Genomic DNA, 27710 nt, shown 5'->3' with positions numbered 1-27710 from the left:
TTTCTTTAACAGCAACAGCTGTGCATATGTTGAAAATTTGGAGTGAGTTTTGAGACCTTCCACCGCTGAGAGAGAGGTGAGGACAACATAGTTTGTTTCACTGCCATTTAGAATTATCGGTGTGCATGTCCTATGGACATGTGTGCAAAATGGGAAGCTATGTATGGGGCGTAATTTTTTTTTGGGTACAGATTGCCCTTTTTTTTTTTTTTCAGGTGAGAGTGGTAAGTGAGGTAGAGGAAGTAAGTATATTTGGGGAGGTAGGTTGGGGAGGTAAACAGACAAGACAAAGAAGATGCATACAGGGGCGGAATTTGACACATGGGGTGGGTGAACACAATTGACGGGGAAGGTTGTTTGGAAATCACAAGCCCATGAGCCCACAGATGGTAACAGTGGAACTGAGATCCCCACCCATGGGCAGTCACCACTAAACCTTCACAGCCCTGGGGGTGGCTGTGCTGGGGGCTGAGTAGGACAGGCAGGCTCACCCGTGAGATGTGCCACTCTCGCCTCAAGCTGGCGTAGGGGATCAGAGACTGAACGCTGGATCTCCCTACGCACCACAACCCAGACCCTTCGAAGGGTGACGGGTGACTCTTCTCCACCCACGCTTGCACGGGGGGGATGAGCCCTATCCCCTGCAGCACTTCCACCCGAAGGTGGCACAGGACCAACGGAGGAGGGGAGTCCGGGCTGGGCACAAGAGCCACTGGTGCCAGGTGCACTCGCCAACTGAGGAGGGACAGGTGGGTCCGCTGGGACTGGCCTTTCCATACGTTCTGTGATTAGGTGTGTTTCATTACAACATAAACAACAGCATTCCAGATTAGTTGTAACAGCATGCAGTAATATTCCCATTAACCCAACACACCACAGTTCCAATAGTTGAACAGCAAACATAACACATGCATATATTGAACAACAGTGGTTATTCCAACCGCATGCAGGGATGATTGGTAGCAACAGGCCACCATGAATGTGGTGTTTGAACAGGGCACATGCATCAACATGAGTGCAAATATTTATAGAACAATTGGACATATAACCCAACAAATATTTAAGATTACACATACCCATTGAGGTGTGGAATTGCATGGTTTATGCACAAACAGTAGGGTGTAGAAAAAACCTCCGTTAACATCTTATAAACACTTTTACTCTACACTACATTCCTAGTGACTGCAGGTGTATATTCCCTACATGTATTATTACACTTGCCACCATGCATTAGGTTGTGTAGTGGGTTTGGCTAGTTCAATCTATACTTGACCTATATCTCACATACTAACTGTCCAGGATGCAGATGTTACTGCTACATATTTCATGGTTGCATTTATATTTCTTTATCTACATATCTGGATGTTTTCAAATTACATTTTCACTTCTAATTGCACAGTACCCTGCATTTATTGAAGCACACTTACATTTCTGGGGAACATATTAGCATGCTACTCGTGTGCCAGATTTACTTATGCATGCCAGCCAGTAACTGACTGTTGAGGACTGTATATTTACTTCACAGCTACTAGCACTTCCATCACCCACTTTAGATGGGACTGCAGAACTCTGGGTTGCCAGCACTTTCTAACACATTACTATTTGGGATACAACAACATTTCATACTAAGTGAAACAGACACACACTGGGTTTTAGACCTTTATTAATGACATTACACACTTTTCCACAGGCTCACTCCTTTATTTGTTTTAACGGTATATATGGCAGACATGTTCACGACATATTATACCTTTATTAATAGGTTAGCACACTCTTTTTTCAGGCTCACTCACATATTCTATTATATGACAGTGTCTGCAGAGATATTATTCCAGACATTTGTTACCTTTCTTAATGGGTTACTACACTCTTTTTCTGACTCTCTAACGTTTTTATCTGACAGTACATGCAGAGGACTTATTCAATCCATTTTATGGCTGTATTATTGGACTACAACACTTTCTTTCATGCTCTCTCCCATATTTTATATAACAATACATGCAGAATAATCACTAACCTGCCTGGCGGCGCAGCCTTAGTAGCCTATCAGCATAGGCTTGCTGATTCGTAACACGGTCACCTGCAGCTGTAAAGTAAATGAAGGGATATTGAGACATTCCTATCCATTATACATACTCCATTTTAAATCTTACATACTGCATTCCATGGCTACATACTCAGTACTGGGGCATCCCGCATCCCACAGGCCTCCTGTATCCACTGGTTCAGGCGGTCCTCCTTTTGTCTCTTCAGGTCCGCATGGTGGTGACGGACCTGCTCACCAGTCCAAGGAATGCCTGTGGCACTGGTGAGGTCACGAGCTAACCGGTTCCAAGCCTCTGCCTTGTACTCCATCCCTTGGAACTGGCCCTGCAGGAGTCTTGCCTTGTGACAGTGGACTAGGAGCCAAACCATGTATTTGGACTCCTCGATGCCCCATCTCTGCGCTCGGAAGCACGCTCCCTCTCCAACACCAGACATTCTGACCGCAAATGTGAGCTACAATCAGTTATGGCATGTGTTCCCACCTGTGGGTCTTAAATATGCCGCATTTCCCGCACTTTTATGTGTTTGGCTGTTTTGTAAAATTCTAGGCTGACTGCAGACCTGCTTAGTAATGGTTAAACTACCATTCCTAAGTTTATGAATGTTAATAGTGACTGTTTCACCTATGTTGTCATGGCTTAGTGGTTCTGTACTTTGATTATGATGCAAAGGGTCCTGGGTTCAAACCTTGTCATTCTTTTATTTTAATACTGTCTAGACAGGCTAGGGGGTGTGGCTGTGTTTAAGCAACTTAGCCCTACATTGCTCCCCTGTGCCCTAAGGTGCCCTGGTTGGCGCGGCGCGCACGTCTGCGCAAACACATTGCACTGGGTAAAGCGCTTTTAAACTTTGGGCAACTCTACTGCACTGGGTAAAGCGCTATTACACTATGGGCAACTGTTTAGCTGGGTGAAGCACTATTAAACTATGGGCATCTCTATTTAGCTGGGTAAAGCGCTATTAAACTATGGGCACCTCTGTTTAGCTGGGTAAAGCGCTATTAAACTATGGGCACCTGTGTTTAGCTGTGTAAAACATTGCTTAACGGCAGGCTATTATATAGCTGGGTCCTTTAAAAATATATATTTTCTTCACTGATACGTTGGCCATGTCACTGCTTTTAATAAAATTTTAATCATATATGTCTGGTATTATTTCAAATGCTGATTTAAAACATAAATAAGAAGGGGAGTGGTGGGACTCAAACCGTGAATGCCTTCTCTTTGTGCATACGCTCTACAATTACGCTATTACTATTTGGATTAATTTGCATAAGTAGTTCTTATATGCTCTTCAATGTCACAATTGCTAACTGTGGTTAAGCAATGGGCACACCTGTGCAAACAAGCGCAAATACGGGCAGCTAAATTGTGGATTTAAAAAAAAATTTAATATTTTACATTCCATAACTCTGATGGGGGTTTCCAGTGTCAGGGAGTGTGGTGTTGAGTGCAAGTACATTTGAGCGGACCCGCTCTTGTCTGTTGACATTATGCATTTTAAAACCTTGCAGGGGTGTGGACTTTTAGACTGCTCGGCAGTTGGACGCGCCCCCTGCTTGCCTACTCAGTCCGTGTAAGAGTTACGGATGAGTCAGCGTGCCCTCATGAATATTCATGGCACGCTGACGACATCCCGTTCAACTGCAGCCTCCGAGTAAGACATATTAAGTCTTACACAGAGGTTTCGTGAATCCAGCCCATAATGTCTAAAGTTACAAAAAAGAAAATCCCCCTTCTGCAAATCTATAGTGTTTAAACTATTATGCCATTCAGCTAACTTAACAGCAAAATCTGTCGTATCTTTCAAAACATTTTTACACTGTAATAGGTATGGATTTTAGGGAGCCCATACAAGTGTGGAACAACAGGGCAAGATACAGTAAAGAAATGGAATAAATCTAAATCAATATCTCCACTAATCTGTAAATCATAAATCATCATATTTACTGCACTGATACATTTCTTAACATCATTTGGGTTCTTTTAATTTTCGCGTGGTTTTCCCCACGTAGAAAGAAAAACAAAGTGCAAGTAGCTAAGTAAACCACATTAATGCTACTACAATTAGCTGTTACATTAAATGTGTAAACTCTTCCTGTAGTTGGATGAACAAAGGAATCATTAGTATTCCCTAAAATGTATATGCAACATGTACAATTCATACATCCAAATGTACCATGTCGGGATGTGGTATAAAAATTACAACCATAGGTAAAATCCTTATAGCATAATTTACTTTTCAAAGTTCTCATATTTCCATATGAGAAATACGGTTTATTATCCAAGATATTCCTAATCTCTGCTGATGCCATTAGAACAACCCAGTTCTTTTCTATGATACATTTAACTAAATGAGTTCTAGTATTATATGTGGTAACATACCTAATCTTATCTGATTTTGATTTATCCTTATTAGGTTTAGAAATAGGTTCATTACATGTCGTTAAAATTAGTCTAAGTGTTGTTTATCTATCCTTTATAGTGCTAGCTTTTAGATTCAATAATAATCTGGAATCATAACCACTATTTGAAAATTCACTCAACATTTCATCAAGCTGTATAAGAAAAAGTGAATCATCAGTGTTGAGTCTACTAGTTCTAGCAAACTGTGCTTTTACTATTCCTTTAAAGACATGTGGGGCATGCATACTATTTCTATGTATATATCTACCAGCATGCACTTCTTTCTTATAAATGCTGGTATGCAATAATCCATCTTTTAAAACAACCTTTAGATCCAAAAACATCACATCACTATCTGAAAATTCCATTTTAAACTTCAAAAAATTAGTTGTCGTATTTAGTCAATATAAGTTACTAATTCAGAAGAAGAACCCTTCCAAATCAAAAAACAATCATCAACAAATCATTGATAAAAACACACTTTACTATTCAAAGAATTAAAATTACTACAAATATAAGCTATTTCCCATTGATGTAGCACTAAATTATCATACGTGTTGCTACTGGTGTGCCCATGGCATATACTCCAAATTGTTGGTGTGTTTAGGGAAAAACACTGGTAAATCTATAGTTTGGTTAAGGTTAGCTTCAGTACAAACTTTAGGTAAGAATGAAGGATTTGTTTGCAGTGAAACTCTGTCAGCATGAAAAAACAAATACAGAGGTTTTATGGACAAGGCTTGTAGTTCTGACACTCTTCGAGAAGACGTGATGGCTATTAAAAAGATAGTCTTCCAAGACAAAAATTTCATATTGCATGAACTTTGGATAGCTTGTGTGACATTATGCTAAATCCTTCAGTACCAAGATGAAAACTAGAAATGGAGGCAAGCTGTACACAAATTTTAGCTGCCATCGGTCCTTTTTTGAAAAGCATAGTCAAAAATTCTAATATAGAGGAAATAGAGACTTGGTAAGGGTTAATGTTATTCTGAGAAGCCCATATGGAAAATCTCTTCCATTTGCTAAGGTACAACTTCCTAGTAGAGGATTTATGAGAAGATATTAAGATATGTTGATTTTCGTTTGAGAGGTTATGGAACCTGGCTATGTTGGGACTGAAGGGAGGGATGAAAAGCCCCGACGAATGCATCAGAAGGTCCAGAACTGGGTCCAGAATCCAAGGATCTTCCAACAGATGAGGTCGAAGGAAGGGGAGCCAAATCTGACCAGGCCAATGAGGGGCTATTAGAATGATGGTCCTTCCTAGGCTTTGGATTTCTGTAATACTTTGGGTATCAGGGGAATTGGTGGGAATGCATAAAGGAGACCTGGAGGCCAATCGTGTATGAGTGCGTCCCTTGGGGAATCTCCCAGAGGGGGAATCAGGGCAAAGTAGCTTCTGCATTTTGTGTTCTTGGGGGATGCAAAAAGATTGCAGCAAGGTTGGCCCCATTTGTGGAATATTCTTTCTGCTATTTCTTTTTTGAGGGACCACTTGTGAAGCAACAAAATTGCCCTGCTAAGTTTGTTTGCAATCACATTGGATTTCTCAGGGATGTGCATTGCTATCAGAAAGTGCTGGGTGAATGTAGCCCACTGCCATACTCTTAGGGCCTCTTGAGAAAGGAGATAGGACCTGTATCTCCTTGTTTGTTTAAGTACTAGACCACCGACATGTTGTCCATCTGAATCGCAATTGTCCCCAGAGTGAGAAAGTCCTGAAAGTACTGCAATGCCAAGAGTACCACTCTCATCTCCAGGACATTGATATGCAGATGTGTCTCTTGTTCAGTCCATGTGCCTTGGGCTGTTCCTTCCTGAAAATGCCCCCACCCGATCAGGGAAGTGTCCATGGTCACCGTGGCCGATGGTGAGGGTAGGATAAAAGGACGACCTATCGTTACTTGGAGAAAGATCAACCACCACCGAAGATCTTTTTTGCGTGTGTTTGTTAGAATAATGAGATGTGACATTGGGAGCTCCTAATAAGACCAATGCATGAACAGAAGCCATTGTAGAATCTGCATTGCATATGACCCAACGGAATCGCTATTATTGCAGCTGCCATCTCCCCAACAACTTTAGCACTTCTGAGGCTGACACCTTGTCTCTGGATATGACATTCTGAATTTGCTGATGAAGTACTGATACCCTTTCTGATGGAAGTTTTAAAGTGGTGGTGGTGGTGTCCAGTTCTGCTCCGATAAAAATGATATGTTGCGATGGTGACAAGGCAGATTTTTCTGAGTTTATGGTAATGCCCAGTTGACTGCAAAGAGTAAGTGTGGAGTCCCTGGCTTGTATTAGCTGATGCCTGGTGGTGGCTTTGAGGAGCCAATCATCTAAGTACGGAAACACCTGGAATCCCAAATGCCTCAGGTGAGACATGACCACTGCCATACATTTGGTGAACACTCTGGGGGCTGTAGTGAGACCAAAGGGCAGGGCTCGAAACTGGTAATGATTGGCTCCCAGCCAGACACACAGCTGATCCCTGGATGGTCTGGCCATTTTTATGTGGTAGTACACATCCTGGAGATCTATTAAGCACATCCAATTGTCTTTCCCTAAGAAGGGAAGTATCGACTGTAGCATGACCATCTGGAACTTCTCCTTCTTGATAGATCTGTTTAACCTGCTGAGGTCGAAAATAGGTCTCCAGTCCCTTGTCTTTTTTGGAACTAAAAAGAATCTTGAGTAAGTTCTGGATCCTATCTGGTCTGCTGGGACTGGTTGGCTGACTCTTTTTCTTAGCAACGTTTGGACCTCTACTGTTGCTTGCTCCCTGTAACTAGGTGGAAGATCCGGGATTTTTGTTATCAATGGGGGGGGGGGTGGCGAAGGGAATAAAATATCCTCTGGAAACTATGCTTTGTACCCAGTTGTCATTTGTTATTTTTAGCCAGGCATCTGGATACAAAGATAAGTGACCCCCAACTGCCTCCAGAGTAGGACAGTTGGGTCTTCTGTCAGGAGTGCTGATAGGGCTTCCCAAAGAACTGGTCTCTGTCTCCCTGGTTTTGTGGACCCCTTCTGCCCTGAGGGTGGCATCTTCCATTATTGCCCCCTCTTCTACCCCTGGAGGGGGTTCACCACGTGTGTCCAGAAAGGCTCCTTGGGCTTTTCAGAACCACATCTTTCTTCCCTTTTGACCCTTGGGGTAGGGTCTAGTAGGGATGGAAAAATGGACTCCAACAGCAGACAGAGTCTTTCCTTCCTGCTCCCGCCTGGTCAAAGTTTCCTTAACTTTGGGCCTGAAAAGAGACAAGCCATCAAAAGAGGTGTTGACAAAGGATGGCTTAAAGGGCTCTGCAAAGGAACATAAGTGCATCCAGGAGTGTCTCCTGAGAGCAATTCCTCTACCCACTGCCCTACTCATTCCATCAGCTGCATATGAGATCAGATGCATAGACAAGTTCACTGCGAAATTAAGGGTAACAAGCTGGGATGCAACCATGTCTGAAGCTCCCTCAGCTACTGTACCCTGTAGAGTATCTCCAAGCTCTTTTAGGAGGTCTTTTGCAGTCTTGTGAAATGTGTAAGGTAGTTCAGTGAATGCATGGCAAAAGTCGCTGAACTATACATGCGCTTCTTGTACCTATCCATGATCCTAGAGTCTCTGTTAGGAGGATAGATAGAGGAAGACATTTCTGACATCTCCTTTTTGGTGGCTGCTGCTGCCACCACCATGGCATCAACAGGCACTCCCATAGTGAGAAAGGTCTTATCATAAGGGGCAGAAATAAATTTATTGGGCCTCCTAGGGACAGGCTTCATGGTGTCTGGAGACTCCCACGCCCTTCGTGAGACCAGCTCTATAAGCTCATTGAAGGGCAGAGACACCCAAGAGGTGGAGGGCTGAGACCTGAAAGCTTTCAGGAGGACCGACTCATCTTCAGTAGGGTGGGTGGGCTTCCACACACCCCTCTGCTTAAGGATTTCCAAAATATCTGCAAATGAGATATCTTCAGAAGGGGACCATGGGGACTCTTCTGATTCATCTAAGTCAGCATCAGATGTGACAGACTCCTGCAGGGAGTCTAGATACTTCCTCTTGAAAATTCTCTTCCTGGGAACCTCATCAGTGGGAGCTTCTGGTCAGGTCTCGGAAGAGCAGGGACCACCCAGTGGGGCTTTCTGAGGCTCAGGGTCTCTACGCTTCAAAGGGATCTGTGAGGCAGTAGACGACACAGGCACTTTTGGCAAAGAGGTAATTGGTCTTGAAGTTGTGGATGTCCTGGAGGACATTACTCTCCTCATGGCCTCAAAAGCACCCCTGCTCCAGTGAGAAGGAACCGCTGGATGTGAAGAAAAGGATGATTTCCTCGGCACTGGAACAGTGGGCTCCAATCCAGAGGTAGGAGCCGAACTCATCCAAGCCGAAACCCCGAGAGGTAAAGTCAGAACCAACAGGTCAGTCAGACTATCCTCCCTGGACACGACCGGTGAGTGTCAGCTCCTAAACTCCTCGATGGGCACCGAGGAAGTCTGAGTAATCGGAACTGATGGCACTGGAGCAGGTGTCAGTTCCGAAGGCTCCACAATCATAAGGTCCAAGTCCTCCGGCTCTGATGGACCAGTATGGCTCAGAGGAGGAAAAGAAGTAGATGAAGTAACAGTTTTCAGTTGCAAAACCACTTGGGTCAGAACCGATAAAAATTTTGCAAACGCCGGTGCCTGTAACAACTTCTGCACCACACAATCCACATCCAAATCGGATAGGCTTATTGAGGACTGAGATGAATGGATAGAGGGTGGTACCAACTGGGGGACTGGTGGCTTCAATACTGCGGAGACCGGTTCCAGGACTGGGGATCAGCTTCAAAAAGATAAGATGCTCAGCTTCGAAGGTTGTGGAGTCAACGTCGAAGGTTTTTTGATTTTGTCGAATCTGATGATGAAGCTTTAGAGGACTTGGAAGATTTGGGAGACTGACTAGCTTTATCATGGTTGCCCAAAGTTTCTTGAAAGGATAATTTTAATAGCCCTCTGTCAATTAACTTTCTTTTCCTTTCATGAAGTACACGGTTACTAAAGGAATGGCAGATGGAGCAACTCTCTTGCAAGTGCAAAGCACTAAAACAATAAACACAATTAACATGACCATCAGTCACAGACATCTTTTGTTCACACTTTGGACATTTTTTAAACCCAGACTTGGGTTGTTTCTCCTTATCCTGGTCAGCCATGAAAATATTTAAATATTTAAATGCACACAAGCAAACTTGAATTATCAAAATACACACACACACACACACACACACACACACACACACACACACACACACACACACACACACACACACACACACACACACACACACACACACACACACACACACACACACACACACACACACACACACACACACACACACGTCTTCAACAACTTGAAATAACACTATAGAATTCAAATAGTAAGCAGTCCTTAACAAACTGGGTCTAAAGTCTATAAATCTTTGCTAAAACACTTCTAAACTATTAAACCTATTCTAATAAATATATAAAGGCACACCAAAGAAAGGGAAGGGAGATACTAATGGCCTATATAAACTATGGCCAAAAGGACTATAAGGAACTATCACAATTAAAGCTAACACTAGTTTAACAAAATATTAAGTTATAAAGTTGAAGAGAGAAATGTTTTCTAGAAAAAAATTATTATACTGGCCCGAGCTGTGAGGAAACCTCCAATCTGTTGCAGCGACAAACTAGATCTGGGGTAACTCATGGTGCATCATGGGATAGGGACTTGGCCTCGAGCTGTCTGAAGACCTCAAGCTTTGTAGTTGGCTGACTAGGAGCCGAGGATCGGCTTCGAACCCATCTGCAGAATGAACGACGAGATAGAACAACTTCACATTGTTGGCTTTTATCATAATAGAAGTTTTGATTTTATAACCAAGAATACTGTCTTAATACAAAAGAAACATTTTTTTTGTATCTGCACATTCAAGCATACCTCTCATAACAAGTTTTGAAACCTGAGTGAAATTAGAAACAATTTCAATTATATAAGACTTTTGCTCTGCAGGTAAGGATGCAGCAAAATCATCCAAACTGTATGCTTACTGTAAAATAAACTTCCACTTATAGCCTTGATAATTTAACATTCCAAAGGCTAAACTACATGAACAAGACATCCTTTTGCCATGAAGATCAAGCCATTTTCCCTCTTTATCAGGGGTGTTAACTTAGATTAAGCCAAGGACTTTTTACTTGAACAGGTAGCTGGGAAGACTGCAGCTGGGTCAGCATTCAAATGAGAAAAGAGACCTGTCATATCTAAGGAGACCCTATATTTTCTTCTAGTTCTGCTATAATGGATACTGGTGTCCTGCATGCAGTTTATAAACATTTTCTGAGGCTGGTTATTAAGGAGAGTTATCCACAGAATTGGGCATCTTGTCCATAAAGTTATATATACCCTGCCTAGCTGTGGGGTAGTTCCCAACTGCTTCCAAGCAAAAACATCACTAAATCTAGCAATCATCTGGGATAAAGTGAAAACCTGTTTGGAATTAAGCCAAAGAATCAGAGTGACTGGACTTAGGGTCAGCTAGGAAATCACTATTTGTACTCATCAGATTTTATTTTTATTTATTTATTTATTTAACATTTGTTTACTGGAAAAGCCTAACTGGACATAGGTCCTTTTTCAGAGGAGGCCCGGGGAGAAAAGCTCCATGAGTTACATTAAATTTTAATGGACGGATTCCTCATCATTCTCTAAAACAACAGAAGGATCTTTAGCCAAAATAGCACTAGAGCCATGTATATGAACACAACCCCCAGTATTAGCTGTCTGCAAACACTCTTAGCCTAAGAAACCACATCAGCCATATAAACAGCTCTAATCTGATTATCAGGTGTATGATGAACCTTCTGTTATTTTTCTTGTGAACTTCACTACTAGAGAAAATATCTGGTGATAGTATGTTATGTCTGGCAAGGAGTCTCTTACTTCAGACTAGTCCTCTAGCTAAAGGATCTGGTTCTCCCATACCTGCACTGGTACCATAAGAGTGCTGGAGGATGTGTCTAAACCCCATTCTATTGTGGCCGGTAAAGCTACACTAGAGGGAATGGGGCAAAAGGTAAGTGGTTTGTAGGCATAACTATGGCCCAAGAAAATGACTAAACATAGGTTGACACATGTCTTTATTTATTTATTTATTTATTTATTTTTATTATTTTTAGGTACAACCAGATTTGATGGGGTGGGTACCAGAGTTATCATCCATCAAGTCAGGGGGAAGAACACCAGCCAAAATAATAATAATATACTGACAGTACTGGATAATAAATCACAATAAGTATGTCCTTACACAACTACATTCTGCCAAACTGTCCTATTATCATAAAAAATGGTTTGAAATATGTTCATAATTCTTTTACAATTGATGGGAGTTAAAAAATTTCCAGTACACAAAGTCTATGCACCAAAGTAACTAGTGTGCCAATCTAGTATTAAAAATTAGTTCCACACACTTGAACTCTGTTAAACTCTCTTAAAATAATGTCTCATAGCAATTTAAACTATATTTTCTTGTCTTAAAGGTGAAATCTCGTCAGTACATTCAAAGAACTTCATTGCTGTAAAATCACAATCTGATGTTCAAAACACACAAAACAGAACTATACATATAGTAAATAATATGTACATGCTGAAAACATCCAAGTTCTGTAATAGTCTAGTGTCAAAAGATGAAAATAAAGCAGAGGAACAACATGAAAGACCGTGCAAATTAATCTGTTGTTCTGACTGCACAAGACAGTCCCTTATGTCTAGCAGCACACACGCATACTTTACTTCTTAGAGAAATAGAGAAAGTTTTTTCAGAAACAGTAAAAAACAAGAATTTTTTAAAGACAGAAGCCAAATAAACAGTGCTACAAGCATAAATTCCAACAGAAATTACTATAAACACTGACAGAAATAAAATATTAAAATAAACATAAAAATAGAAAGAGAATAATAAATTTAATAATAAAATGAGACAAAGAGGTTCCTCAAATGGGGCAGTAAACTGGAAAATTTGGCACTGGATTCTGTGATAAGTCAGAGGACTTTCTTCTTTGGATTACAGAAAAAAAGACTAGGCACTCATTTCCTGTGAAGGCCTCCCTCTCATGATATATTCAGCCAATCAGCTGTTACAGGAAGTGAGATGGAAGGGAGTCTGACCTTTTGAAAGCTGGCTAATACTGGGTTACCTTAACAGATAACCAAAATGCCACTTAGGCAGCACTAGAATTCAGTAAGTAGCAGATTTTGCTAGAAGAAATCTAGGAGTAGCATAACGAGTTGATTAATCACTTGCCAGTTTTGAACAGTTCATATGGTATGTACACCTAATCCACAATAAATATACATCCTAAACTCCACTGTCTCACTATCACCATAAATGACAGCTTGATATTGTTTTTTTATGCCATTATGCTATGGTTCAGCTATAATAACCAAGACTTTCTATTTCTGTTTTGTAAACGGATACTTGTGTTGTTGTTGCTTTTGCCATTTTGTACTATTATAATGCATCCTAGGCTAATATCATCTGAGGGATGCTCTGTTCCTTTCATTATCTGGAAATTCTGATATATTAACTGCATGTATAACACATGCTCTATTGTAGATCAGAGTGCACCACAATTACACTCAAGATTTGGTGGAAAATGCAGGTTTATTAAACAGCTTTCTGATATAGGAAAGATAACTGAGTCAACAATACATACAAAGTTACCACAAACACACATGCACACACATACGTATATACACAAAACTAGGGGAGGGGGGTCATAACCCTCTGCATGGGGGCTTTTGATTGGCTTAACTGCCCATGTTAAAATGCATTTGTGTTTTACTGAATTATATGACAGAGAAATCATGTGCTGACATGAAAATTTTAACAGATGATTTTAACAACAATGCATTTGTGGTTGATTTTGTAATACCAGTGGAAATGTTAATTACCTTAGTAGTGAATAATAGCTATCTATCTAAAGCAAGTATATTTACTCTTTCTTCTTGTATACTTTGTCATTCTTGCTCTGTCTTGATGCTTAATTTCATATACTCTAATTTCAGATTTTCAGCATTCATTGTATAATCTAGTAGTTAATGTAATGAGCTGCATGATGCATCACACAGATAATATGTTTGATTCCCATAACCTCCATTTAATATTCTGTGAGACTGAGAAGGTTACTTAGCCACATAGTCTAGTTCCACTGATCATGAAAACAAGAAATGTGCCTGGTGAATCCTATCACCTGCTGCAACTATGAAAAAAAATGAAATAACGACAAATTAATACAGATTCAGATAAGTGGCAATAACCAAAATATCTACCACTAGGTGTTTAAACATAGCTTACAGCATGAGGTTCTTAACAGAAAACATTGCAACTGTGTTTTGCTCCCATTTATTTATGACATGAATAACAAGAGAAGACAGCCATGTCCAAGGTATCCAGGATTCACAGTTATGTACACTGCAGTCGAAACAATGAATTTAAACATGCTGCCTAGTGAAACAAAACAGTTTTACTACTAATTGTTCTGGTACACAACTAACTCTTCAAGTATTGCATATTAGAAAGATTCCATACAGTTAATTATCATCATCTTATCTTCATCAGAGGGTAACTAAATTCTGTTTGAACTATTGCAGCTTGCCATTTAACTTATCTCTAGTGCAAGACATGACAAGGCTAGAGTATCATTACCACATTTGGTAACAAAGTACTGTTTATGATTTATATACTATAGAATATTCACATACAGATATTTTAATATAGTTACTATTAATGCTATTTAATTATGATTTATAAGTGCACCAGTAAAACAGCATTTATAAATGTCTCAAACAGATAATGTAAAAGAACCGATAAACTGTATTACTGTTTCCCGAAATAATACTACCTTATTTTAATGAATTTAACAAAGGATTGCAATTTAAACTTAATTTGTTATTTTACAGCCTTATAAGAATGCTATATAATATGTGAAGTTCTTATTGTTATGGGTATTTTGCAATGTTCTAGCTCATGCTTTTAAAGCACTATACAGTTTCATTCCTTTTAGAATTAATCTTTTTATTATATTAACTTCATTCACCCTTTGCCACTTAATTTTCTATAACAAATCAACTTAATCAAGCTCATTAGAAATCATTATTAGCCATTTATTGTTATCTTTCCCAGTGCACTTCTGAATGGCATAATTCCCCCGCCCACTACCATCTCGCTGGATGCATTGCATTAAGTACATAGCAACAAACTCCCTGCAGAAATGATTCCTTGTAAACTAGATGTCTCTCGTTTCAGTTATTGAATGTTTCTCATGATTCTTATAAGAAGCATTATATGTGCTGAATTTATCACTAGACTATAGTGCTATACTTGAAAAAAAGACTTTAATAGTTAGTTAACATACATGCAAATTACACATAAAAATCTGTAGAAGTCTCCTGGTCAGTTGTAGCTATAACCACATTCACAGAGTATGCAGTTAGCACTGTTCCTTGTATTTTACTTTCTACCATGGGCCTTATAAAATGCAATTGCATTTTGATCATTTTATGTAAACTGCCAGAGAAAGGAAAACAGATTTTGGAAAAGAAAAATGTCTGGAGTTTCCTAAAATCTATGGGTCAGATTATTTATTCTCTAAGCAACACTGATAAAAATTAAATGCTATAATATTTAGATTCACTTTTATATACTCCAGCCATTTTAATGAGTTCTGTTGCACAAGAGCTGCAAACTCTACACTGTGATGCTTAATCTTTATAGTCTGCTTTGTTATGTGTTGCCTGCTTTGCAAGGAGAATGTATTTTCACAGCTGTCAGAATGATGGACTGGATGAGAATGACAGCAGCATGGATGTTTGCTTGTACCTACATACAATAGCCCAATAGGAGTCACAGCATGCTCATGAGACAAACTGTGTCCTGTTTTTAGAACATATTAAGTTTGTCTCCTGGACACACATGACTTCACTGGGGTGCCTAGCCTCATTCATAATAGATGCTAATCTTTTCAGGGCTGACTGATGACAGCATTTTCTGCCCTTCACGGAATTAGAGCTTGGTTTTATCAAAGGACTCAAACTGCCTGCTAATTAGAGTAATTCCCTTCATCATGAATTATTTATTTCCATTGGTAACCGATCACTTCTAAATTAATGTGTTCCGCTCAACTTCATTTCACACTAATACAGCAAGAGTTTAGTGTGAAAGCTTTTGGTATATTCCTATGTGGTCCAGTATGTCTTGGGACAAAATGCTTACTTTTTAAAATGCATTAACTTAGTCTAAAATATAGTATTGAACTTGGGAAATAAAACTTAGTTTATTTTTCTTTTCAGACATATACTTTGAATACATTTCATCATTATTCACATTTTAGAAGCCTGTTTTAGAAGTTTTTTTTTTTTTTTGTTATCCTCACTTTTTTCAGATGAGTATTACATCAGAATATTCCTTTTTGTGTAAATGAACAGTAAATGTTACTTTGGTCATTTTTTTGTGCAGTCCTTCAAACTTTCTGTGGTGAATATTAGTATTTGCTTACAAAACAAAATAATTAGATTACTTCATTTAAAAACCTTAATCAATATTTTAATACATTTTGGTTTTATGGTCTTTCAACTAGAGCTCTATAAATTTTCCCCATATCCCTTTCTATCTCACTCATGCATTTCACCTGCCACCTCCACTTCCCCTCCCCTCTCGTGGATATGTTCTGTGGACCCCATTAGTTAGGAGTCATGAAAATTATGAAGGTTTCAACAGTAACATACAGTTAAAAAAACAAATGTGAATGTGTATGTCCTGCACATACTATTAAATCTTTCCATTCCCAAAACATTTCCTGCACCCTCTCTCCCTTCCACAGATGTGGTTAGGATGATGTAGTCTAGTGTTGTACTTGCCAACCACCCAACTTATTCTACTCACTCCATGGCAGCTGTATCAGTTCTATGATTCATCTCTTAAGCTGTAGTTGTCATTGTGAAAAATAGCCTACAAACCTAAGCGTCATTAAAACTACACAAATCAGACTAAAATGCTAACTAATAAAACTACTATGAATTAACATTTTTCTATTAGATTTTGACTTGCTGCCATAAATCTTTTTGCCTTCATTCTGGTAGTTCTGCTGTTAAGATATATTGCCTATCAATGTTCCATTTCCCAGATACTGAGCAACACGGGCTATTTAAGGTATTATATACTCATGACTTTATGACTTCATTGACTGGCAACACTTGAGCTTCAGTATGCAACACTTGTGCTTCAGTATGCAACTATAATTTACATATATCCTTCTTGTGGCATATGCGGAAAAGCAAGCACCCATTCTAGAGACCTAAACCTAGAAGACCACATAAACAACATTAGATGGCATGACATATACCTAACCCAAAATAACAGCCATTAAAAGAACAGGCTGTCATTACCAGTCAAGCAGAGTACTTTCCTAGCAACCTTTAAAACTGGACGACTGGATGGGAGATCATAAATTTTCACCAGAGATATGTGGAGAAAGTCTTTGTAACTGGGGACACCGTTAGTCTTATACCAGTACTGGATAATGTGGCTGAATTTCTCAATTGTCACCTTTGGGTATAAGCTTAGCAAGAACATATGAATCTATGTGGAAAAAATGTTGTTTGGAAAGGAAGAGAAGAGGATAGCCATTACTATATATTGAGTAACTGCCCCTCAAATTAAACTGACACCTGATCTTTCAGTTATCATTCATCAATCAAGCCACATACAATGTGGACAATGATTGCAAGGATAAAATACCACGTAGCAGAGAAATTCAGTTTCTTATGTCTTTAGATGAACAGCATAGCACAGACATGAGCAATACTAAATATAGAATGAGCTTTTTTAATGTGCTGAGAAGACTACAAGTATTACTGCTTATGGTGTTATAAGAAAAAGAAAAATGCTGAAGTGGCAGTACCTTTTTAAAGGCCTAGATTCTGTGACATATCCTAAAGCTATGCAATGAATAAACAGAAAAAAATACTAAATCACTTGTACAAGTATCAAAGGCTTTGACTACAAGAATTGATTTGTAGACAATCTTGCCTACTTCCTGCAATAAAGGAATCTTTTGTCTACAAAATATTAGACTATTAGTCCATGATCATGAACAAAGTTTATAAGCTCACAGTTGTTGATATATTCTAAATTAGTTATATTTTTATTTCTTTTAAATACATTTATTTGTCAATTACTTCATCAAATGCATATCACTACCTTTAATTATTCTCACTATATTATAATTTTGAAAGTGAAAACCCATATAACACTATCTAATTCTACAAAATGGGAATTCTTCAGTGTAGGATATTAAGTGAAAGTAACACTTAAGGATAAATTATTTCATCATTCACTGTGAATATCGTTTTGCATTAGCTTTAACAAAAAAGACAATTATACTTGCATTAAAAGACATGCATGGATGACACATATGCTTAACTTACATTGAGTCCTTCAATTTGTGCAATAAAGCTGCTGCTGACAGATTCTAAGGCTACCTGTGGCCAAGCATGGAACCAGTCAATGGCTGTGCAGTTCACAAGTGCTGGGAACTTCCTTGCTCTTGTTCTCAGTGTAAAGCCCACTGGTGAAAAACATAGGACAACCTGCAAGCAGTTTTACATATGAATAATGTCTTTGCTTATGAAATCAAATCAATCTCAGTACTTCATGTTGCAGTTCATCTTCTATAAATATAAATCATATACTGCTCTAAGGCTTAAATGGCACATATTACACTTTTTACAGTATTTTCAAGAGGAGGCTGTTTTTTTTTTCTCCTTTGTGGCTTAAACAGTTATGTTGTGATGAAAGAAAGCATGGCAGTTTTTATCCTCTTCAGTATGATTCTCTGGTTAGAAACTTCACTTTATTGACATACACTAATAAGATTTATTTATTATCCATGTGAAACATAGAGAAAGTTAAAAAAACTATGTAGAACAGAGAACCAGATCTTAAAAACAAAAAGCTTTTTGGTCACAAATCTTGTGTACTGTTGCAGACATAATAACATTCTATGGGTGCAGGGAAATGCCCTAAGAAATTCAAGATGAGAATGAATTAACAAAAAATCCACAAAAGAATGACTACAGTTCTAAATCAAATTTGTGAGGGAAATTTAAAGACAGTGGCTCCTGATATACTAAGGAGTTATGTAGAGATTTTGACTATAGTCTTGAAACTTTTAATATATCATAAAGATGGCTTCTAATTATACCCCTTTCAACACAAGAAAGCTACCACTGTGTCAGCATTAATTGTACTACAACCCATACTCAAAATTATACAAAATTCTCCTGCAGCTTAAAGAATACTAGCCATGTGAAAATGCATTCTATATACTCCCAATGCATTTTGTAGCAACAGACACAATAAAGTGGATAGCTAACATGTTATGCATAACCCTGAGACATAACACATCAAGTACTCATATTTTTGGGAGAACCAAAAGCTATAACACTTTCAAAGGATTCCAGAAGAGTCATTTGCAGCCATGAGTGAACTGATTGCACTAAGTATGTTTACATGACATAGAAAAGGTTACAACTCCATATAAAAATGAATATTTGTGTGAGTTATTTATGTATGTAACTACATATGTTTGCATTTCTTTCTTTTTATTTGACGATAGTTAACTGGGTAAGTAGGGGATGATCCTAAACAGTCTATTTTACATACAGCTTTGGCTGCAGGGCTACAGGCGAATACAATAAAGTACTTAACCTATATACAAACCAAAATGTATATCTAAGAAATACTGAAGTTCAATTTCTTGGTGTATGTATACAGTCTAAGCAAAGCATACATGCAGGCAAGCTTAGTTATAGTACATTAGGCATAACTTCTAAAATTTACCTACTACATTATGTGTAGAAATAATGAAAGGCCAGTAATAGAAGGAAGAAATGTATACCTTTAGCATATTTTTTTAATTACTATTTATTTGCTAACCAGGTAGACCCATCTATCTGCAATTATTCTAATTCCTTCCACTTAATGTGCCAAAAGCTGACTAGTACTCTAAAATTTACTCTCTAACATGCCTTTTTTGTTTACTCTCTGTATGTTTGTAAATAGTCTACGAGGCTTTGTAAAATTTGATTAACAGTACCTCCCACTGAAAACAAGTACTTGCACCTACAGGATCTACCTGGTTAACAATAACAAATAAATAACAATTAAAAAATTATGCTGTGGGTAGATATTTATTCCTTCTATTACAGGTCTTTCCCTACTGCATATAATGCAGTAAGTACATTTCAGAAGCTATAAGCTGCTAAGGCACTTCATAAATCAATAAATGCAGGTTTGAATTAAGGTTTTCTATAGTTAAAGGTCATAGCAAGAGCTGTAAATAATATGTCATGAATGATAAGCACCATTATGGTCACCTTTGTTTTAAACATAACTGGATAAGCTAATGACCAGCTGTGTAACTGGAAAAGAAAATTAAGTAAATTTGAAATGTACAGTAAAGCTTTCAATCTGTCAGGAAACAAGGTTGCACACAATATATTCTTCTCTACAATATGGAGTAGTGAGCACTTTTTATGCCTTAAATATTTAATACCAGTTACTGTATCATTCTTATAGGAGTACTGCTAATTAAATATCAAGATATCAAAATAACATTCTTTAACACATACGTAAATCATATTTTGCCATATTATATGTTTTAACATTCAGGGGCAACTTATTTATATACACAACTATTCAAGAGCATTCTGCAAGTATGAGGATATATTTATTTTTCAATAATTATTCTCTTGGTGAGGGCGTAGTTACATTGTAACAAATGCTAAAATTTTAACCTTAAATTATGTTTGGTGTGTGACTGGCTTCATGAGGTGGACAGTCAGGTCAAAAAGTCATCTGAAGATATATTAGCAGTTGTAAGGCATTAAGCTACGGGAGACCAGAGAGATATGCATCATGGGATATTATACTTTATCCTTCAAAAATACTCATCACTCAGGTAATCCTTAAAAATTATATTACAGGTATCTCTGCATTGATTTAAATGCACAAATGAAGGCTTAAAGTGTACATAATAGACACGTCTAATGCAAATAAAAATAATATATTCAGCAAGAGAACTTCTTCTCTGTCTATGCTACATTTCTTCTTTCTGGGACTGCGTAAGTAGTTACCTTTATAAAAATGTTACCCCTTTGTTATTTTAATTTGGCACATAGTAGCATTTTTCCATCATGTTATTCTCTAATTATAACTATTACAAAAATAATGGACAAATCTTTCTTTACAAGTCTGTGTACAAATCTGTGCATGTCATTTTAATCTGTGATTTAAAATGAATATTCAGTTCAGGAAGGACATATGTGTGGAACTTAATGTTTTTTTTTCAAATTTATTTCAGATATTACAGACATTTTGCTTAGAGATTATCCATATATAGTATCTTGCATGTTCATTTCAATATATGTAGATTCACTTCAATATATCTGCAAGTTACATAAAGATTTATTGTTCTTTATAGTCCATCTCACTGATCATAGTTTGTCACAAAAAAAAAAAATGCAGGCATTTTAGACCTGACTCTTAATACCAACCAGCCTTCAGGCGTCTGCACAGCAATATGACATTGATTTAAGTCACTGAGTACAAGTTAATAATATTAAAATATTAATAATTTTTATGACAAAAAGAAATATAACTACATAAATATAAGAATCTACATATAGAATAAAAATGCATGAATACAGAGTAGTTTTTCAAATGGGCATCACTGTGACCCTCCCTACAATGGGAACTACTCAGATGGTTCTTTTACCTTACTTGTTTGTGTGTTTATTTCTGATTACTAATAAATTCAAGTTTAAGTTGCATCTCAGGTAGTTAATGGAGATTTATTGTCTTGATTTCACAACTTAGATAAACATGGTAAAAGAGAGGGGGATTGTGGCAATTTTTAACTCAGTGGTTTGTTCCAAAATGGATGGAAATGGAGGATATGTAAACAACTTCTGCAGAAGTGGAGTGCCAGAATTAATGACATGTACTGCCTATACTGAGAGATTTAAATGTAAAGATGCAGTACGGTTGGAGTGGGGACACACCATCTTCAGGTACTTAGCTGACTGATACTAGAATGGAAGAGGGAAACTCAGCTGCAGGAGTGTCAAGACATGTAGTACTGACTAGATTATAAACCTCTAACAAAAAAAATGCATGGCTAGAATAAATTGACATTACAATGACATTTTTTTTTTTTTTTGCCAAAAAAAAAATCATACAAGTTGGAAGCATGTAAAAGAAAAAAACAACAGGAACTAAAAATAAATGTTGGGAGTTATATCTCTGTACAGTGGGCTGAAATGGAAGATTTAGAGATTGAACTAATCAATGCATATAAACTAATTTGAAATGTATATACTAAATTGGGTTTATTCTGTGTATATTCAGAGGTCAGTGTAATTTCTAACTTGTTCAGCAAGGATTTTTTATCTGCCTTTATTACAGTGTGAATATCAATATCTGGAATAGATCATTTGGAGGTAATTTTGAAATTATACTGGAGACTTATTGAAACTTATTTTAGACTTTTTCTTAAACTTTAATGTTCTATTTTTTATTTTTTGATGTTCACATTTTCATTATAGTGTTGATAGTTTGAGCCACAGTTTAATATGCCATCTTTGTGAACTTGTGTTTTGTATGCACCTTCTTTGTTCAGTCTTTCAGTTCCCACATTTTGGAACTCATCTGATATTAACTTCACAAAATGCCATGCTTTGGTAACCCATATTATGCTTTATACATATTTAATATAATACACTGTATGTAAGAAGTTACAATATAATCTTCTTTCGGCTTTTCCCGGTTAGGGGTCGCCACAGCGGAACTCCGGTCCGCTAATGATTGGCAGTAGAGTTTACGTGCTGGCTTGCCGGGCCTAATGCACAACCTTCAACGAAGGAATGCCCATTCACGCATGTCGCCACACAGAAGGCGCTCTAACTGAGAATCGAACGGGCAACGTCTAACTGTAAGAAGTTACAAAATAGTCTACATTTTAATAACTGTTTTATAATACTTAAACGTTAGCATAAGTTTTATTTTTGACAAAATATTTTGTTCTTCTTCTTGTTTATGTTCTGTATTTGACATATTTTATTAATATTTTGCAAAGTGCAAAAATACTTAAATAAATTGACTTAAGCTATATGAAATATGAGTATTCTGTAATCCGAACAGAGCTGACAAGACTGCCAATGTATTATATTTTAAACAATAAAACACATCAAGGGTTGGGTTTTGAGGATTTATTCAAACCATACAGAGTAATGTCATGAAATGCAGTTGAACATATGCCTGGAGTTTATTCATCTAAGTTGTGCAGAAATAAATTCTCTTTCCAATGTGGAGAAAAATCAGCTACAGCTCAGAAGTATTTCCTTGCTGCTGCTGCACTCATGCTTACAGAACTAATGAACAGCAATGTTTCCACTATGCCTTGTTGAGTAACATCCTGATGGAAACAACTGGCCATATTGAAGAGAAGTAATAAAATAAAGCTTTTTTGTACAGGCTGCATGTTCCCTTATAGCCCCATCCCCCAATCTTCTCAAATCATAATGTATCAACTCCACAGCTGCACAAATACAAAACAGAGAGAAAATCACCCTAAAAAAATGACTGTCAGCGCACTTTTAGAAACAGCCCTTGCAGTAATTTCTTATGGAAAACTGTCAAGGAGTTCAAGTTTGCTGAATCAGACTTGACCAGATGTCACATTGCTCAGTTTAAGCTAAATGATGTGTAGAAAAGCCATGAAAAGTGAATGCTGTATATCTCATTTTAATGCCTGGTACTTTATCACAGATGGTTAAGGTATGGACTGTTAATGAATTTATCCTGCAGTCATAACTTTGTGTTATTCAGCAGTTGCATACTGTAATACACAGAGTCACTTAACCAGTCCAGTTCTTGCAAGTGTTGGTCAAAAATGTACTTATACCTGATAGGCTTAACCAGCTAAGACATAAATTTAACAAAAATGCATTTACTTATTTGCTTTTACTCACCAGGAAAGTCCTACTGGGCCAAGCAAGGCTACTTTTCAGCAGAGGCCAGGGGATAAAAGCTCCACAGGAAATACATAACGATACACAAAATATACTTTTTAAAATACTCTATATGAAATACACATTTACAATGCAGTAGCAGATGTATTTACTTAGGTAGAAGACTTTGGCTCACCAAGAATGCATAATGATACATGAAATCACTTTTAGAATACGTAGAAGGAATGTCCATTTAAGTAGAAGAATTTGGGTAAATACACAATGGAATATTTAAATTAATCTTGAAGTTATAAGCAAATGAAGTTAATTATAAATCATCAGATGACTAGAGTCAAGAGAGTAACACTGGGTACATACACTGTCTAGTTTGAATATTCATATCGAGAAAGTAGAAGTAGGTGTTTTGGAGGAGAGAAACAGGGAGATTTAGTAGGTAAGTTTATCACAAAAAGAATAGGAGAATTGCATGGAAAAAGTAAGAAATACTCAGGGACAAGATGAAGTACAATATCTGTGGGTAAAGGTCAGAAAGGGTTACAGGTATAACAAAAGTAAGAAGGAATTAGGTAGGAAGAAGGTTAACTCATTCACTCTAATGGAGCTCAGGAAGTCTGTACTGTAACTTTCAATTGGTGGAGCCTAATCCTTTTGACAGAATGAAATTATGTTCTCACATTTCAATCAAATGTTCATATCTCTGGAACCACAGGGGTTATGAAAGAAGTGTAAATGGCAAACTCTTCGACACAAACAATTTTTATAGTGGTAGCATTCTTTAGGTTCTAAGTCTTAAACTGAACTTTATAAGTCACAGTAAACACAGTAACTATTACATTTGTAATATTTTGTAAACAACTTACAATATCTCAGCAGCCCCTCAAGTTACACACATCCTGCCGGCAGCATTTTATTCATCTAGCTGAGAGATTTCCTATGAAACCAGTGAGTTCTGTCTGTGTTACTTGGTTGTTGAGATATTTAGAAAAATATGAAAATTATATCTATATAAATTAATATCATAAAAACAACAATTCAATGTCTATTTATCTGTGCTAGACAGTGGTCAGATATTAATACAGTTGAGTTTGCCATTGTTTAAACTTTATGATGAAATCTTTTAAAACCTTGTACATAGCATAGTTTTAGAATTATTGATGCAAATATGAACAAGCAATATTTGATGCCTAGAGGCATCAGTAGGAGTTAGCTGCAGATGCACCTGGAGGCGTCACTTGGATGTAATGAGAGGGCGAATATGTTCATCCAGGAAGAATTGCTGTAATGCTATAGCCAGCTGTTAAAGAACTGAGATTTTAGTTGCTGTTTGAAAGCTTTTATGCTTCACAGCTGTCTTAGCTCTTGGGAGAGATTATTTTACATTTTGGATACCTGGTCCGAGTATAACAGATCCCCATGTGAGTTTAAGGATTTAGTCTGGAGTGTGTAGTGCTTTTCAGTAAAGCAAAGAGACCTGTTTGGAGTATACCACTGGATAAGAAAACCTAGAGATGGACATTTAGTTGGATGGAAAGGGATGTTGTTGGCAGTTTTAAGTTGGGAGTAATTGAGATGATTGTAGAATTCAATCCAGTTTAATTATTTTAGGAAAGTATGGTGGTAAGTTTTATTATTGAGATTTGCATCAGATTTGTCCACTTTGTTGTAGCATTGTTCAAGCCTTGTTGACTGGATGGCATAAAGATTTGTGAATGCTGAAAAGGCATATAGTAGGCTGAGTAGTAGATAAGTAGTTGCAGTGAGTAGAAGGCTTTTATCAGTGAGGAAGGGTTTTGTTCTGTATAGGGCACCTAACTTTTTTTTTAATGAGGAGCTCTATATGTGAGTCAAATTTCCGGTTAATGTCCACAATGATTCCAAGAGGTTTAGTACTTGATTTATGTAGATTTGCTGAGCAAAGAATATTTTAACATTGCTAGTGTTACAGTGATGTGGGGTGAACAGCATCAACTTGATATTATAAGGATTAAGCATGACCTGATGTTGTTTGATCCAGTGTTCAGTAGCCCAGAAGGAGCTTTGGGTGATGATTTGGAGCTCTGGTAAGGTGAGGGTAGAGCAAATGATAGTGAAGTCATCATCACACTGGATAATGGTTGACTGATTAGTAGCCTTGGGCAGGTTGTTGATAAAAAATGCATAACAAATAGCTGAGAATGGAGCCTTGGGAGACACATTTGTTCACTGGGAGATAGTTGGAGAGGAACCTTTACCATTTTACACTTTGATGTCTTTTAGTAAGATAGCTAAATAATCATTTAATGGAAGGAGTTATTAGGTTCAGCTCTGCAAGTTTGCTATGGAGTTTCTGATCTAAGACTGTATGAAATACTTTTGAGAGGTCAAGGAAGGTGACAAGGTTGCCTTTGTTGCTATCCATGTTGATGGAGTTAAGAAATGTTAGGTGAGCAGTATCTGTGCTGTGGTTTGGGTGGAAACCATACTTAGTTGGGGGACAGAGAACATTATTTTGAAGTAGGTAGTGCAGTAGTTGCTTGTGCATGCATTGTTTTACAGATTTTGGATAGTGGGGGCAGAATGGCAATGGATCAATAGTTACTAAGCATTATAGATTTAGCTTCTTTGTGGATATTAACATGAGGAATTTTTTCCAGACTGAAGGGATGTGCGACTCTTTAAATAATCTATTAATAATAACTGAGACAGAATAGGCCAGTGCAACAGCAGCCAGTTTAAGATATTCTGTTGGAAGATTATTTCCAGTGGCTATTGTTGGCTTTAGTCTGTATAATAATATGTTAGGGTTTTGTAAGGTTGAGTAGTAATTCTTTCTGTCAACTTTTAAAAACAAAAAGAAAAGAAAATTTACCTGCCTTCAAGACATAGCTATTACCTCTGCCCATCACCAGCTAACTTCTCCACTTCCAGGTATCTTACAACTCTTTTTGTAAATTCTCTGTAACAAGTACAGCTGTGTAAGTTGCACTTATCCATAATGGTAGATGTCTGAATTCCTCACTGCTGCAGTTGCCTTTAGGCTACATGGCTTGTGTCTTGCCCAAAACACTCATCTATTGTCCTTTCTTATTCCCTACACAAAAATTAAATAGTTAATCAGTTTTCTAAAGGACTTGGTTTTACCAATATACTACCTGAGATTTTTATGAATGTCCAGGGTATGCAGAATCCTTTCTCCCTGGTTTTGAGGGTCAGGATAGAACACTGGGAGACTGATGGTCTGATTTAAAGTAAACTCTGAAATGATCTTGGGAGTGAATGAAGGATTTGTTCTTAATGATACCCTATCCCTATGGAAGACCAGATAGGGTTCACTAACCGTAAGAGCTTGCAACTCAGAGACTCTTCTTACAGCTGTAAGATCAATGGGAAAAACAATTTTCCATGTATTGAACCTCAAATCTGCTTGATGTGCAGGTTCAAATGGAGATGTAATTAACTCTTCAAACACAAAGTTAAGATCCCATTAAGGAACAACCTGTTTGCATGGCAGTCTGAGGTTCACCACTCCTTTCAAATCTGTTTTACTAAAAACAAAGAAGAAACTGGAAGATCCATGGGCAGACATGCTAAAATAGCATACAGAAATATGAAAAGCCAGAGGCTGGTAACTCACGCAAATATCTGAGTGGCAGTCATATGTAATCCCAGACAGGGCCCTGTATTTTGGCTAGACACCAACTAGAAAATCTCTTCCACTTGCCAATATAAATTTTTCTATTAGCAGGCTTTCTTGTTTCCTTTAGTACCTGCTGTACATCCTCTGAAAGAAAGGTGTCAAAAATATATTAGAACTGAAACATCCAGGCAGTTAGTTGAAGATGTTTGAGACTGGGGTATATTAAATACGTTCTGTGTTGTGTTGTGTTCATAGGTCCAGTTTGTCGTGAAGTTAGTGGTAATTGCCCTTGGTCATTTCCAGAAGAAGGGTGAACCAATATTAAAAAGGGTCACTACATTTATTTTTGGGGAGTCCTTCTGATATTCATAATTATCCTGGGTATTAGTGGAAAGTGTGGAAATGCAAAAAGGAATGTTGCTATACAAGGGAATGAAAAGGCATCTGCATTCTAGGCCTGTTATCCCAGAGTCCTGGAGCAGAATCTGTTGAGTTGTCTGTTTAAAAGGAAGCAACTAGATCTACTTGA

The 27710-nt window shown here is 37.6% G+C and overlaps 1 protein-coding gene across 1 annotated transcript in view; it reads right to left on the bottom strand.

The window, feature by feature from the left end:
* The window catches only part of LOC122805262 (dynein axonemal heavy chain 11-like), a 4596980-nt gene that overhangs the window by 1739789 nt on the left and 2829481 nt on the right, over positions 1 to 27710 (bottom strand). The window contains exon 52 of the mRNA XM_044075350.1: positions 17962 to 18123. Coding sequence (XP_043931285.1) covers positions 17962 to 18123 — 162 coding nt within the window. The remainder of the gene's footprint in view (positions 1 to 17961; positions 18124 to 27710) is intronic.

Source organism: Protopterus annectens, chromosome 6.part1 (assembly GCF_019279795.1).
Source record: "Protopterus annectens isolate FY-2018-M chromosome 6.part1, PAN1.0, whole genome shotgun sequence".
In the NCBI taxonomy this organism is placed as follows: domain Eukaryota; kingdom Metazoa; phylum Chordata; order Ceratodontiformes; family Protopteridae; genus Protopterus; species Protopterus annectens.
Note: the sequence above shows the minus strand (reverse complement) of the source record. Positions and strands in the feature narration are given on the sequence as shown.